This window comes from Phocoena phocoena, chromosome 10, assembly GCF_963924675.1.
Source record: "Phocoena phocoena chromosome 10, mPhoPho1.1, whole genome shotgun sequence".
Lineage (NCBI taxonomy): Eukaryota > Metazoa > Chordata > Mammalia > Artiodactyla > Phocoenidae > Phocoena > Phocoena phocoena.
In genome coordinates, this window is record NC_089228.1 from 29,651,579 (window position 1) to 29,668,916 (window position 17,338).

Genomic DNA, 17,338 nt, shown 5'->3' on the forward strand with positions numbered 1-17,338 from the left:
TCTAGGCAGCATTGTAAGGGTTAATTGAAATAATGATGTAAATCAACCCAGGGACTGGTATGCAGTGATCTTTCATTAAGTATTAACAACAATTACTACTACTAAGGGTAATAATAATAATTGTAGAAACTAGTAGACTCAGGAAACTTAAGGCCATATTTCCTCACAAGTGATTTTCTCCCTCCTCTGCAACTACCGCCATGGATTTCTTTGTGAAACTCCTCTTCCTTGGAAAAGTTATCTGTGCTTATTTATCTCCTTTTCTTCACCTTCTACTCTCTCTCAAATCCTCTTCAGGAAAAAAAAAAAAATCCGCTTCAGTTTTCTTTCTTAATATCAGTTTTATGGAAACATAATTCACATACCATAAAATTCACTCTCTTTAAAGTATACAGTTTCATGTTTTTCTAGTATACTCACAAAGTTGGGCAACCATCATGACTATCTAATTTTAGAATAAATTCATCATCCCCAAAAGAAACGTCATGTCCATTAGCAGTCACTCCCCATTCCCCCTGGCAACTGCTAATTTACTTTCTATCTCTATGAATTGGCCTATACCGGGCATTTCATATAAACAGAATGATATATCTGGCCTTTTGTGTCTGGCTTCTTTCACTTAGCATAACTCACTTAGCATAATTCTTTCACTTAGCAGTACTTCATTCCTTTTTATGGCCAAATCATATTCCATTGTCTGTCTATACCACTTTTTTTTATACATTCACTGCTTGATGGGCATATGGGTTGTTTTCCCTGTTTGGCTGTTATGTATAATACTGCTATAAATATTCATATACAAGTTTCCGTGTGGACCTGTTTTCAGATCTTTTGGGTACGTACTTAGGAGTAGAATCCTGAATCATATGGCAACTCTATGTTTAACTTTTTGAGGAAGTGCAGAACTATTTTCCAAAACAGTGGCATCATTTTGCATTTTCACCAACAGCCTGTGAATGCTCTAATTCTCTGCATTCTCACCCACGCTTGTTATTTTCTTTCTTTAAGATTGCCATTCTATTGACTGCTAAGTGACATCTCAATGTGGTCTTCATTTTCATTTTACTAATGACTGATGATGTTGAGCATCTTGCCATGTGCTTTTTAGTTAAGATTTATTCTCCCAGTTTCATGGAAGCTAACGCAAGCTTTCAACAGTGCTTACTGTTGATGATACACTCCTTGAAATTCCTTCTTCCATCAGTTTGAGAGCTTACCCTCTCTTGATTTGCCTCCTTCTTGGCTGTATCCTTAATCTGAGTCCTGCTTCTTCTCTTCCCAAAATTCAAATGTTGAAGTGTCCCAGTTCTGAATTTTTAGCTCTGCCCACTAGGTTTTTTTTTTGCAGGACACTTATATCCACCTGAAACTAAATTGTATATTTATTTTCTTGCTTATTTTCTGTATTACCCTTTGCATTGTAGCTCTATGGAGGCAGGGACTTTGTCTTATTCATTACTATATCCCTGGTTTCTAGACTAGAACTTGGTTCTAAATATTTTTGCATGAATAATTATAAATGTTAGAAAAATGTAAACAGATGTTATATGAATAAAGAGTGGAGATCTCCATAATTAAATAAGTTTCTGGATTGCTAATTAAACAAATTTAACCATGTGTCTTTTGAGTGGGTCTTCTCTGACACTGTGCTAGTGAGCATTGTGGAATTTTAGTTGACCGTGAAAACTTTTTTGGTATGCAGTGCATCATGGATTTTTAAAAATGCTCTTCCCGGGCTTCCCTGGTGGCGCAGTGGTTGAGAGTCCGCCTGCCGATACAGGGGACGCGGGTTTGTGCCCTGGTCCGGGAAGATCCCACATGCCGTGGAGCGGCTGGGCCCTTGAGCCATGGCCGCTGAGCCTGCGCGTCCGGAACCTGTGTTCCGCAACGGGAGAGGCCACAGCAGTGAGACGCCCGCGTACTGCAAAAAAAGAAGAAGAAGAAAAAAAAAAATACTCTTCCCACTCAAGCAGCTATACTGTAAAATTTAATCAGAGATTTTGATAGCACTTAAAAAAGTCAATTGTGATCACCAAAGTTCAATATGAAGAACGAATTATGTCGAATTATCTCCGTATGTGCTGTTCATGGGGGTTTTATCAGAATGCCATTCTGTTGGAAGGCCATGACAATGGTACTCCTTCACAACAGTGAGGTTTTGAGCAGGATTTATGGTGATTTCCCTTTTCTGAGAAGTTGAGTGCTTTGTCAGGATGTTGTGATCAGTCTGTCACTTAAGAATTTAAGTCAAGCTCTCAGGCTGTGTTGAGAGCTATGCCCTTGGGGAAAATCACCTATACAGTGAGCTGTTTGCTGTCATCAGTGTCACAGTGAATTTAAAGTGCTTACCAATGATCAAGGGTGGCAGTTCCAGGACTGGGTGGTAACAGAGCCTATAGAAATAGCCCTGAACACTAACCCAGGAGAGCAAGGTAAAGAAAAAGAGGTGTGGGATGGGCCTGGACCCAGGAGGTTTCCCTAATGTAAGTTCACAGCCACCTGTATGTCATTAGTGGACAAGAACAGACATATTCGTAAGGACAAGGCACAGAGGGTGACCAGAGAGCGGCAAGTCGAGGAAGCATTCAGTAATAGGTCTCCCATAATGCAACAGGGCGGGCAAAACAGTGAGTGACCTTGGTGCTTACATTAGCACATTTTCAGGAGAGGAGGTCAGGAACCAGATGGATCCTGTGAACCATGGTTGCGGTTGTCTAAGTATGGCCCTGGACCAGCAACATTGATATCACTGGGAGTTTGTAAGAAATGTGAATTCTAGGGGCCTGGTGATCTGTGTTCCACCAAGCCCCGGGTGCGTGCTCAGATTTGAGGACCACTAGTCAAAGCAACAGAAATAAGCTTTAGCAACAGAGTAACTTTAACCATGTCCCATTCAAGGAGCTTCTTAAGTATCTTCCCTGCTGGTGTGGGAACCAAGCCCTGAATGTGATCTCTATCTGCTGATTAAGAAATAAATAAATAAACATAAATAAAAGGTAAGAGTAATACTGCTGCAGTTTTGTGTATTAAGTATTCAGTATGTACTAAGCAGCGTGCTAGGGACATGGTTAGCAGATTTGATCCTCTTAACAGCTCTGTGAGGTCGAAACGGTTGCAACCCCCCTTATGGATGAGGATACTGAGATATAGGCCTTATGAGGCAAAAGCAAAGAGCTAGTAAGTGGTAGGCCCAGGATTTGCATTAGGCAGTTTGGCTGCAGAACACTGGTCTGGAATACCTGATGATTGAAAGGTCCAAGGGAGATGGTGGGTGGGTGGGTGGGTGGATGGATGGATAGATGGATGGATGGATGGATAGATAGATATAAGAAAGGAAGGAAAGGAGGGAGGGAGGAAGGGAAGAAAGAAGGAGGAAAAGAGGGAAGAAAGAGGGGAAAAGGCTAGCTGCAGGTTTGGGAGGTAAAGGTTGAGTGCGCCTTCTTTTAAGGGTGGGCTGTTTCCATGTACTGTGGCAGTTTTGCTGTCTTGCTGTTAAGTCAGCTAGCCCACGTGCATCAATCACTTTCAGCCTGGGCTTATCCCGCACTGCTTCCTTCTAAGAATTTGTTTCCATGGGTAGTTTGTGATGTATTTTTCCCTGTTTGTTTTTTCTCCTCGTCTCCCGCTGCTCACATAGTCTTTGTGACTTAGGCATGCACTCGTCCCAGTTGCCGAGGAATCCATGACCGGCTTCATCATTAACTGGAGAATATTCTGGGAAAAACATGTCACTCTTTGGGGACCATGTGCTCAGGGGCTGATGTGAAGCTCCTCTCTGCTTTATTCACCTTGGAACGCCTTGTTCCCTGCCTCTGCTTTAATAGCATATCATTTTCCCCTCCTCATGCAGCAAAGCCACAGGGACACTTATCTCACATTCTCCGGAGGCCCTTTGGAGGCTTGGAGACTCGGATCCTGATCACTGTAATCAAGAAGGGGTGGGTGTGATGGGAGACTAGGTTTGATTCTTTGTCTGCCTGTCCACATTTAGGCTTTTCCTTTTCACATTCCTCCCCCTGGTTTGTGAACATAGCTCAAGGGCAGGAGTGAGGTTTAACTTCGGCTGAGGTACAATAGAGGCTCCTTGGAAATAAAACTTTTAAATGGCACTTTAGCCTTGAAGGGTTTTGAATTAGATATGCTGTGTGCCTGACTCATGATCTCTGCATAATAGCATTGCTATGTATATTACCTGGGCGCTTTAGTAGACTAGAGAAACGCACCGTTGAAAAGATTAACTTCACAGAATCGGCGTTCTGTGCTGACAAAGAATGTGGTGATGTAAGAGCCAGATGGGCTGTCTTCCTGTGCTGACTCTACCACTTCCTCTGGGGCTTTGACCTCTCTGAGCGTAGATTTCCTCATCTGTAAAATGGAGATCCTAGTAGAACTTGCCTCAGGGGATCATTCAGATCATTAAATGAGATAAAAGCTTTCTTATCATAGTAACTCAACACTTATTAATCAGTGAGAACTATTGATGTTACTATTATATGATTATTATTTGAAGCCCCTGTTCTGTAACTTGCTCCACTCTCCTTTCTACTTTCACTCCTCTGCTTCTTTACTTATGCCGTTCTCTGTTAGCCAATCCTTCTTTCTTGTCAGTTTCAGAGTTCCTACGGTAACCTTTTAAGACGTGCTGTCATTTCAAAGCACTGGCTAAATACAACCAAGACTGACAACTATGGGTAATTCCACAGAGCCCCTAAAACACTGGCACTCACACTCTCACATATGCCACCACATTGTCCTCTCTTGTTTTTTGTTTCGTTTGTTTTGTTTTTTTTGCGGTACGTGGGCCTCTCACTGTCGTGGCCTCTCCCGTTGCGGAGCACAGACTCCGGACGCGCAGGCTCAGCGGCCATGGCTCACGGGCCCAGCCGCTCCGCGGCATGTGGGATCTTCCCGGACCGGGGCACGAGCCCGTGTCCCCTGCATCGGCAGGCGGACCCCCAACCACTGTGCCACCAGGGAAACCCCCTCTCTTGTTTTGAGCCTCTATTCTCTGCAGATTTCAGATATAGTTACTGAAGGTGACCATCATCTTCCTCTGAAAAATAATCCAGCTGGAGCCAATATGGAGTAACTGGACTTCATGGGAGCGTCATTATCAAGTCTAGAAATATATGGGGAGATAATCACATTTTATTCTTTCTTCCTTGTACTTTTTCAGCATGTTCACATCCACGTTCTCCCAAGGAAGGCTGGAGACTTTCGCAGGAATGACAGCATCTACGATGAGGTAGGTCTGCTCTCTCTGATCTTATTGTTTGATTATCGGGGCTGGAAGTGTGAGGAAATCAACCTAATGAACCAGGAACCCTGCGTATATGGTCTTAAATGGGATTCTACCCAATAAGCCTTGGGAAGTGGCAGTAGAGGCCAAGGAGCCAAGAATGGCCATTGCAGAAACTGAAGACAAATGAATTACAATGGTTTTCTTTTTCAAATGTAATCTGGCAGAAACCAAGTGTCTTTGTGATTTCTGTCCTGTCATTTACCAAGGCACTAAACATTTTCATGGAGATACAGCCCAGAGGTTCCGTAGGAGATAATCTAGAGTGCCACCAATGGAAATCAAGCAGATTGATATATGATTTTTTCTTTTTTTAGTTGAATACTACATTTAATTTTAAAACCACTTTGGAACTCGGCTTGCCTCTCCTAACAGCATTTATTCAGAGTGGAACTTTGAGTTACGGTCAGCAGAAACTAGGTTGGTTTGAAGGATGAGTGTAACCCCTGTGTCATAAGCATTTAGCAGTTAACTTATTACTTCCATTCAAAGATATAAGTGTGAAACCACTATAAAGATGAGCAGCAAGAAGCAGGTGATCTGCTCCTAGGACCTCATCTACATGAGAAGCTTCAGATGTCTGTCTGTCTGTGCTGTGCGGAGCGTAGATCCTATCATGGATATGCTGGTGTAAAATACCAGAAGAAAATTCCAGTTTAAATATTTCTTTCAGCAAGGAGAGGGCACCTGTGTTCCCCACGTGTAAGAGCTGATCTGATGGCAGTGGGGCTCTGGAGTGCTTGGTTGGAGAGGTGAAAACACTTGTTTTCTTAGGCTGAACTGTCCCCTTGAAATCTTGTTTGTATTCCAAATGTGCTTGTGACAGAAGCTGCAGGGCTACATTTCAGCCCAGTTTGAGACATGATGTCCAAGGCTGAGGTTGGTGTGTGGCCTTTCTCTCCTCCACACTCTTTTGCTCTCTCGCGTACACTCTCCCAGTGTCTCCAGCCTCACAGGTGAAGCAACACATGTCCCTGTCTCCTACCCATTAGGAGAAGCTTCTCAGGAGAAGTAATTGCTAAGAGAGTTTTCTTTTTCCCCATTAATTGCTGAGTCGTAAGTCCCCACTAAGGGAGATTGTGGTACGAGACTTGAAGATGTTGAACTTCAGAGACAGGCAGAATTAGGTTCAAATCCCCAGTGCCGCCTACTGGGATTGTGTGATGTTGGACAAGTCACGTAAACCCTGTGTTTTAATCCCCTTTTCTTTAAAATGTAGATAATATATAATACATACACTTCAAAAGGTGGTTGCATGTAATGTATGACATACTGTACATGAAAAGCTTATTACAGGGATTGGTACATACTTTATTTATTAAAGTATGTACCAATCTGGTACATGCTGGTAAAGTATGTACCAGCATTTATTAATAACTGTTTCTGTTCTTATTACCATTATTAGTTTTGTTTTTAAAAAACCAGCAACGGTGAGTAAATGGAAAACCTGGATTTGAAGCCAGGTCATTGGATGCCCCCATCCAGCGCTCTTTTCAAGGGTCAGATTTCCCATTTTCCCTCTGTCTTAAACTGCTCACCCTGAGATTCATCTTACTCTTTGTGCAAAAATACGTCTCCAGTTTGAGCGCATAATAAGATAACGCCTAGAAAGCAGCACGAGAAACATGAGGCATTGCACAGGCGTTGTTGGTACAAGATGTAATGGACATTAGACTGAGTGACCTTAATCAGAAATGATGGAGTAATGAGGGGCAGCATTCTTTATACTGAGGGGAGTACTCACCCCCGATTATGCATCTCTCCATGAAATACAACAAACATACTGCCTGGGAGGGTGGGCAGTGGGAGCAGGGACAGCAGGAGACTGAGCTGCGAAGAATGGAATTGTATTCCTACTGCTGCAGAAGTAGAAAATGACGGCTGGAGAAGCTCTAGATGATAAATTGGCTAGGAATGCTGTATTCTCCCTGGGCACTGTTTTAAGAGGGATGGTGACAAATCGGAGAAGGTTCACAGAAAGGTGATTAAGGATGACAGAGCCTGGAAACTGTTACCTTGGGGAGTCATCGACGGTGAAGATGTGTTGTCGGAAGAAGGGAAGGCTTGTAGAGGGAAGGCTGTGACAGGGTCACTCTTTCTAAGTATCTGAAGGGCTGGCGGGTAGAAAAGGTATGAAAGCTGTTCTATGTGGCTCCAGAGAGCAGATCTGGAACCGTTAGGCATCAAGGAGTCAGGTATCAGTTCCACATAACAGGTCAAATTGATAGAAACTTCTGAATACTTAGAGTGCCTCGTGAGGGAGGGGGCTTCCCATCCCTGGACCCGTGCAAGCACAGAATGAATGACCGTGATTCTTCAGGAGGACTTGTCCATCCAGTTCTTGGATGGGCCGCGTGGCTCTGTGATTCCCGTCTTTACATATCTGACCATTTGATGGTTACCTCCATTTTTAGGTTACGACAGTTCTGTAACAAATAGTGTAGGGTTTTTGTTGTTGCCGTTAGTGTTACAGCATTCGGGTTACTGCCTAATAAAATATATCCTTTCCTGTTCAGTTCATGGGAATATAAGATATAACTCGTCCTTGACTTACACGAGATCACTCTAATGAGTTTTCTCATTCCCAGCCTCCTTCCTGCTTTTCCCCTAGCTCGGCGTTGCCTATTGATGTTCCGTGGGCTTTGTTTGCCTCCTCATATGTGTTTTATTTTGCTTGTGAAGAATTTTTTAATGGCGTGCTTTATTTTGCCTGCAACATATTTTTTTAATGAGTCTGGATGCTATTAGGCATGTCACTCATTCTCGAGGTCACTACCACTCCCTGTCTCTTACCCGGCTTGCCTCACTTGTTTATGATACCAGCCTGGCCTTTGAAGGCATTTCATGGGTTACTCCTCTTCTCTCTACCACTCAAATATTACTAGTCCCCAGTATCCTCCGTCCAGTCTGTATGCCACTCATCCGTAACATCCATTTCACCTCCTTACTTCCTCATTTACAATGCTGTGGTCCTGGGTGAGTTCTTTGACCGCAGTAGTGGGTCTGCCCACCTCCCCAGCTCTTCTCAGCCTCATTCCTTCTCACCACTTGCTTTTGTCAAATTCTCGTTCCCACCGCAGGGACTTTGCACATGTTGTTTTCTTTGACTGTACCTTCTTCCATTTTCTCTTCCCCTTCATATCTTCTTCCAAATCTCAGTCCAGATATTACCTCCTCAAAGAATCCTTTTTACTGATCCCCCCCACCTCATCTAAGACAGCTAATCCCCTATCCCCTCCAGGAGAAGCCTATCGTATTTCCGTGTTTATTTCCTTCATAACATTTACCACACTTGAAATAACTTCTTAGTGTATTATTCAGTGCCTGCATCCCCAGCTACACTGTAAAGCCATGAGAACAGGGACCTAATCTGCTATAGAACAAGTAAATAAATAGTTGTTCAGTGAACGGATACCTGAAAGAACAGGGTGTTGAAATAGAGGAACTCGAAATTCCCTACTAGTCCTTACATAATTTAAAAGGAGAGAACATCTTGCTTTTCAGAAGGTCCATTTATTAACTCATAGCTGCACTGGGTGAGATTCTGACATGGTGATATCAGCCATCTGAGGTTAATTTAATGGAGCATTGATGGAATGAAGTCTGTTGGTCAGAAATCAGTGTACAGATGGCTGCAACTTGTGGCACATCAGAAGGGCTTGGTGAAGTAATTATAAACATCGTCTGACTGCTAAGCAAGTCTGGTAGGCATATGTCAAAGCTGATAAGAAACTTGCCTCCCCTGAAACCCAGACTTGCGTGTCTGTAACAAATACAGATGTGGGATTTGCTGAAAACCTGCACAAGAGTTTCCCTTCCTTTCTTTCCAACTTTGATTATCACTTCTGAGTTCACCTTCATCTGCTCTTCCTCCAGCTCTCTGTCCTGAATGTGTCTTTATGCATTTTGTTGGATAATTTATCTTCCTCATTTCAGACGATTAGTCTCTCTTCTCTCCCTCAAAACCAAGTTCAAACTCCATCCTTTCCAAGACAGAATCTCTTGTAAAGCCCTTTCTTGATGGTTCTCTATGCAGATCTCATTTATATGGTGCTCCTAACCCTTTCTATATCTATGTTATTTAAATTTCCATGAATTACATGAGGCCTTGTCTGAACTCAGTGGACCCTTCATTATCTTGACAAGTCGATGAAGATTATGATAATAACATAACTGGGTCCTTAGATAAGAGAGCATGTACAGCTAATGTGGGGGATGGAAACACCCCTTGCCTAATGTCGTGGTATATCATCTCATTAACACAGTAAGGCTTACCCTAGCTGTGTCCCAAGTAAGCAGCTCTCATAACTGTATTGGACAATTCATTGAATGTTTATGGGTGACATTGAATGGTTGTGACTGTGCATTGTATATAAAACCCATTATGGACGAAGGAAGTGACTATTATTCAGGCCAGTGAGACTAGCAGTCAGCAACTGGAAAAACTCAACCATGAATTTCATAGACAGAGCAACTGTGGGTTCAGGCATATCATGGGAAACAATTGCTCGGCTAAATACAACGCGTGGACAAAATCAGTTCTCTAAAATGCAGGTCTTTTGGCCCTGAGGGCTGGAGAAAACGATTACCTTGCTGATAATATTTATTGTTGAACTCGGATCTCTTTCACACACCATTTGACAATGGGCTCAAAGTCCATGGGTCCCCAGTTGACTCTCCAAAAGGGAAGGAATGTTTCACTGAGACAGTTAATTAGCTTTTTTTCCTCTCGGTTCAGTGATGTCCTCAGACTGAGGGATGCGTTTTACAGTGTTTGAGAGTTTCCGATTGTAAACTTTGTTATCTCTTGTTAAGGACGCCTTTGGTTCTTCTTCAACTCGTGAGAACTTTTTTGTGTGTGTGTGGTACGTGGGCCTCTCATTGTTGTGGCCTCTCCCGTTGCGGAGCACAGGCTCCAGAGGCGCAGGCTCAGTGGCCATGGCTTACGGGCCCAGTCGCTTCGCAACATGTGGGATCCTCCCGGACCGGGGCATGAACCCGTGTCCCCTGCCTCGGCAGGCGGACTCTCAACCACTGTGCCACCAGGGAAGCCCCATGAGAGCTTTTAACTCCAAGAAGCTGGATGTGATCTAACCAACAAATAAATATACAGTGTGATAATTTAATGATATGTGACCTCAAATTCTCTCTGAGTGGATCTCCAGGTGCTCTTTTGATACCTATTTGAACGATAAAAGAACTTGGTAGACATCTGATTTACCCTAACTTATGTCAGATTATTACTCAGTTAAATCTCTATGTCCTTTGGAAAAGGGAAACATAAAATTAGCAGAGTAGCATTTATCTGGTTAAAAGATATTCCCACCCGTTTTTCCTAGTAGAGATAAGAATTCAGGGAGGATGTAATTCAGATTAGTCATATTTGATGGCATCTACACATGTGGAATGTTGAGGAGCGTGGAAAGCTATTGTGGTGGTGATGGTGGGCTGGGGGCCTCCAGAGAATATCACGAAGTCAGTGGACACTTAAGAGGAAATAAAGAACGAAAGAAGGCAGAAGAGTGGCTGCCGATGAGAGGACAGTTATCTACAGAATGGGCCTCAAGGCAAAGGGTGCCACCTCTGTGGTTTTTCCTGGAGTCAGCTTCCAGAGAACTGACACCCTGAGTGAAGTAATTATAAACACTGTCTGACTCCTGGGTGTTTTCCCACAGCTGTCCTTCTCTCTCATCTGAATATGCTCAACTACATATTAGTGGGGAATAAGCAAGAAAAAATTAACTGCATATCAGTCTCTCCATGGTACCAAGTAAACCCACTCCATCAAACTGTTCTCTGTGGTCCTCCCTCATTATTCTCTAAATAAGGCATTGTTGTGTGCCCTCATCAGTGAATTGTCTCACCAAACAGACATATTCCAGCAGAAATCTATAAGATGCTTGCTAGTTAAGGTGGACAATACCTGCTCCAAGAAGTCCTTGTTGCTGGGGTATCTTTCTTTCTGCCTGTTTCACACAATTCTGTTCTCAGACACTATTAATGGTGTCAAACCTCAGTTAATATCAAGACTTGAAGACTGTGCCATTTGTGTATTTTTTAAAGTCTTGGTTAGGTTTATAATCACGGTTCTTGGCATAGCTATCAATGAAGAGTCACTTAAGAAGAGTGTCCAAAATGTTTTGATAACTGTTTAGTCTATGACCCACTAAAGCAAACTATCAAGATTTTGTATAACCAATGTTTCCAAATCAATTTTACTTAGAGAATTGAGAGTGTGGGGAATAGGGATAGAAAAAAATTTACAGGAGGAATATGTTACGAGCAGAAATGGATAAATACAGCAAGAATAAAAAAGATATGGATTAAGCATTGACACATTTATATCAATAAATTATAATAGCCTCAAAGAGAAAAGCCCCCAAACATTTGACTTGATCTCTCTCTTAAAGAAGAAAAGCAAAATAAGCAAGAAATTGGGGCGGGGGGGGGGGGGGAAGTGAAGATAAAAATTAATACAATTTTAAAGCCCCAAAGCATTTGAAAATGCTTTTGCTTTTCAGTTATCATCTGTCATTCATTAGACAAAGAAAGATAAACTTATTTCAAATAACCTTTATAAATAAATCCTGTTACCCCTTAGCTTGGAGCAGGGCTTATTCTTTGAAACTACCATGTGTCGTGTTCCAGCAGACATGAACAATAGACCTCTGAGTTGCCTGCTTCACAGAATGTACATAGAGCCCTGCAAACAGAGCCTGGTGTTTGGAGTCCCAGCTTGGGTGCCCACAATGTGGGTGTTCTTTTGTCACCATCAGGTTACATCTATCTGTGATCAACGTCCCCCGTCTGTACTTTGCACGTTGTATTCTAAAGCAGCACTGCCCAATAGACATAGAATGTGAGTTACATACGTAATTAAAAATGTTTTAGTAGCCACGTTAAAACGAGTGAAAAGAAATAGGTGAAATTAACTTTAATGGTATAATTTTTAACTTAGTATAACCCAAATATTATCATTTCAACACGTAACTAATATAAGCCATTATTAGTGAGATATTTATATCCTCTTTTTGTATAAGTTCTTGAAATCCAATGTGTATTTTACTTTTCCAGCAAATCTCAACTCAGGCTAGCTACATGTGGTTAGTGTCTACCAAATTGGGTGGTGTGGTTCCAGAATTTATTCAATCCAATTAGCTTCGTTAGTTTTCATAAAGTGTAATTTGACATAAAACCTCTCAGTGTTTTCACCCTGGCCCTCCAAATCCAAAGGACAATAATTAATTTTTCCGGGTCCTGAATATCATAACATAGGAATTATGTCATTAAACAATGAGGTCAGGTTCCATCATCCCTGATCAAGACTTTGTTGAAGTCTTAAAGATGAAATGACCTCAAAGATGACCAGATAGATCCCTCTACACAGAGTTTACCTTTTTTTAAAAAAATCTTTTTGCTACTGATTTCACCAGGGATGCGCCTAAAATAATCCATGAATTTTGGAGGACAGATAAGCCACCATGTTAATCACTGTTTCTGAAGATTATAACTTTTCTATGGGTGGCCCAATCACGCATTACTCAGGTGGCTGAACTTTCTTGTTCTACTTTTGAAAAGAAACACATTAAATGTCCTTTTGACTCAGTATCGTCTAGGGGTTCAGTCTGGGGCTCTGACTCCAGACTTGGTGTTCGTTCTCAGCTCTGTGTTTTTGTACAAGTTGCCAAACATTTTCTGTATCTCAGTTCCCTCATCTGTAAGATGGGGATTGTGATGGGGCCGCTGTGATAATTAAGTGTTATTACATGTAAAGCCCTAAAACAATTCCGGGTGGACAGTTAGTGCTCAGTAAATACTAGCCTTTATCATTTGTGTAATTATTAACGTTATCGTCATCGTCATCCTGAGGGTGTGTCAGAAGCGTTCTAAGGAGTTGGTGGGAGTGGGTGAGGAGTCTGACTGGCCAGAGACCACCTTCTCTGGAGACTCAGGAGATTTTCCAAATCCAAAGAACACGTTAAGGGGAGATCATACGGGTTCAGTGTCATCGCTTGTGACTGCTTTCATGCATGCCTGTGAGTGAGAAGCCTTCACAGACATAGCAGCTCAATAATTTGTGAGCACATTAAACTTCTAAGCTGCCCCAAGTATGCAACCCACACTATCCAGACATTCAAACACAATGAGGCAATCTCTTCCAGGAAGAAGAAATTCTGACTTAGAATCTTATTCTAAGTCTTTCAAATTGCTTTAGCTTCATGGCAAGCAGTTCTTTTTAGAGATTTTTATGACCTCCTGATTTAGAGGAGCAAGTTGAGAGATGCCTGATTTTCTTTCTAATAAAAAAGAAATCTAGAAAATGCTCCTATACCTGTATAGCTCTAAATTCTATGCATTGGGTCAATACAGTAATTTATTACAAGTTCTTTAATGTTGAATTTGCTATTGAAATCTCAGTGTCTTTCATGTTTTCCATACTTAAATGGGGAGAACAAAATGTAATAGCATTAGGCTAACACTAACAGACAACAGATTAACAATAATAAACAATTCTAGTTCTTAATCTTTGTTCCTAGGGAGAGGGCTAATGAAAAATAGAATAAACTCATTACTGTTATTTAATGAGAGTCCACAATGGGCTGGACTCTATGCTGGGTGCTGTGCATACATTACTTTATTCTTCATAAACCTTACTGGATAAGTATCATTAAGACCATTATCTTGAAGCTAAACCTCACAGAGGGTAAGTGTTTGCCTAACCTTTTAAGCAGCTTGTGGCAAAGCTTGTTTATACTAAAGTCTGTTTGACTACAAAGCCTTTGGTCTGAGGAAAACATTATCTTCCCTTTTATGGAAAACTCAAGGATAATGAGATAAGTGATTTTCTTAGAGACTCTGCCTTCCAGTGCTAAACTTTGAACAGTTTCCAGAGCTCTGTTCAACCTTAGAGACATTTACACACGCACACACACACACCCCTCACATCCTAGATTTCCACTAACCCTGGACACACGACTGCTAATCAAGTATGTAAGACTTAAAATGTAGGAAATTGGCATCTTCCAGAGTTAGATGTTTTCTCTGCTTTTAGGATCTAACCCCTCAGCCCCCAGCTGGGTACTTTATTATAACTCCTTTTTATAGTTTTGTGTGTGTGTGTATTTTTTTTTTTTTTTAATACAAGGAAGTCATCAACACACTCTAGCCAAGCTTCTACAACTCCCAAGGTCGTCCTTTCTGAGCTGGTTTTGTGCACTGGAACCGTTTAACTACTTTTGCATGCCTTGTAGTGTATTCATGTCATGATAGCACACTGAAATATTTAAAAGGAAATTGCTATCTTTTTTTTTTCTCCCCCCTCAAAAAGAAACAGTCCTTGCTTACAACTCTCAATGGACCACAAGTATCTTCTAGGCCAGCTGCAGCAGTGCCTGTTGGAAATCCTTCTTACATTAGCAGTAACTAAGGAACTCATCGAATATTCCCTTTGCACTGCAGTGAAGCCTTGTTCCAGCACCTTCTTTTTCCTTTGAAAGAATTCTGGTTCTTAGAAAACTCTTCAGTTATTGAAGAGGAATTTGCACATTTGGGTCAAATCCATGTATGACCTTCCAGCTGGCTTCTCCAGTAATCTTGGCCACGTCAGTTTGTTGCAGGAAGGGGGACCCCTTCTAGCGCCTGAGAGTGGGCTCTTCTGTAACATTCGGAAATGAATTGTCTGAGGAGACACGTGCTGACAAAGCAAGGGACTTTATTGGTAAGGGGCTCTCAGATGGAGAGCAGCAGGGTAAGGGAACCAGGACAACTGTTCTGCTACGTGGCTCACAGTCTTAGGTTTTATGGGAACGGGGTTAGTTTCCGGGTGTGTCTGGCCAATCATCTTGCTTGGACCGTAGTCTGACTCAGGGTCCTTCCTGGTGGCGTGCGCCTCTCTCAGCCAAGATGGATTCCAATGCGAAAGACTCTAGGAGATTGGTCATCTCCTAGATGACCTCTTTCAGCCTCCTCCAGCATTCTCCTTTTCGGAGGCAGCACCACTCCATGTTCCTTATCGGGACCTCCTGTTGTGAGACACCTCAGGCAAGCGGGCGTGGTCAAGGTGGGTGGTTTCGGTCCACGGTTCCCTAGCAGTTGATGTGAAAACGAACGGAGGCTGAATATTTTTTAGCAACCTGAAATGACATCAAATAAGCAATCTGACTTGTCTTCTTAAACCATTTTCCATCCACACGGTGTGTCTGCCATTTACCTCCCTTCCTTGGGGCGCTAGAACAGTTTCTTCTTTCAGAACTCGTCTCAAAATCAAGAGCATGGGGAGCTTTAAGGGGTTTCATCTATTGGTACTTTTTAAAAGAGGTTAGATATCATCAGTTGGTTATACCATCCAGTGGAGAGGAAGAATGTGGGGTGATTATGACATTACCTGCTGCCGAATTAATGCATCCAGTGAAGTACAAGAGGGGGCAGGGAGTTATGTTTACCTCCAACAGATACTAAGCAAACTGAGGCGCATGAAGACCTAGTAACTTTTTCTGAGGTCACGGAAAGAGTAAGAAAGAGACCTGGGATTCATATTCAGGCTTTCTGTTTCCAGAGTCTGAGCTCTCTTTCATTCTGCTGCCTCTGTGAACTCCCAGAGGTGTTTACCTTTGTCCTTCCTACCTCCTCACACCCAATAAATCCCACTGTCTAATGGAGTAGGTTCTCAAGAGATATTCGTTCTGCTGAAGCCCCGGCGCTCTGAATTCAGAGCCCCGCTTTCCCGTTCTTCAGCTCCATGGCTCTCCTTTATCAGTTGCACATCCCCTCCTTATTTTGGGTCCTGCCTTCCTTCCTGTCTAAACCTCCTCTCTACAATGATGTATGTCAATCACTGCTCACTAGAACTGAGGAAAAACAAAGCACGAGAAGAGCCTGTACCTTCATTCTAAGACCTTCATTCACATTGCTACATTTCCTGAGATGACAAAGTATTTTTCAAACTAGCAAAAGCCAGATGGCAAAAGAGTGGGATTTTAAAGCTGAAGTATCAGGCCTTAGTCTAGAGGTATAGTGAGACTTTGCTGGTAACTCTAGAGTCAAATCACAAAGGCTGGCTCTAGACCTTGTGCCCATCTCTGGAGTCTACTTGAAATTAGTTTTCTAAATGGCCTGTGAGGGTCCCATCAGCTCTTTAAGATAGGCCAATCCAAGACGGAACAGTACACATGCACCTTCATATTTTGGAAATGTGTCAACACCCTACCAAGAGACTAATAGCTATTTCTATTTTCTCCCCTTCTGGGCTCAAAATGTTGTTGTCTGTATCATAGTCGTTGTCTGTATTATCTTAGAGCGTGGGCCTATAAAACTTGAGTAACTTATCTATTTAATTAGAAAAGTCTTTACCTGGGAAATAATTTATATGACAAATCATAGAAGAGTATATTTTAATGGTATATATGCATATATATGAATGAGTGTTTTAAAATATTTTTAATGACATAAAAGATTGGAATATAATATTGAGGAAAAGAGTGGCATATAAACCAAGAACGGGATGGAAGCATATGTACCTAGTAATTAAAAGGGATTGTGGCTGGATAATGGAATCATAGATCACTCATGTTTCTGTCTTCATACTCTTTGGCATTTCCCAAACTTTATATAATGAATGGACAATAATTCTGTAATGTAAAGAAAACATGGAGTCATTTTTTTAAAAGCAGATGTTTTATGTTCCTTTTTACTCATTGACAGAGACCAGTGGTGAACAGAAAGACGTTGACTTTAGTTTTGGAAAGGACCTCGTGGGAGATAGTCACGTTTGACCTACGAGTTAGTTTGAAATACCCAGAGAAATGGCCTTTTTGGGGCGTCCACTCTCTGACTTCTTAGGAAAAAATATTCTTCAGGATAACATTTTCCCTGACTTCCTGCTCTGCGAGGCAGGGGAAAGGATACCTTAAAAATAGGCCCTCATCAGCTGACTTGAAGATAGGAAGATCTTCCCAGATTATCCAGTGGGCCTAGTATAATCACAGGGTGCTTAAATGTGGAAGAGGGAAGGAAAAAAGCTGGTATCAAGAGTGATACAGC

General features: G+C 42.0%; 1 protein-coding gene across 1 annotated transcript in view; it reads left to right on the top strand.

The window, feature by feature from the left end:
* FHIT (fragile histidine triad diadenosine triphosphatase) overlaps positions 1-17,338 on the top strand; it is a 754,377-nt gene that overhangs the window by 592,869 nt on the left and 144,170 nt on the right. The window contains exon 4 of the mRNA XM_065885690.1: positions 5,177-5,245. Coding sequence (XP_065741762.1) covers positions 5,177-5,245 — 69 coding nt within the window. The remainder of the gene's footprint in view (positions 1-5,176; positions 5,246-17,338) is intronic.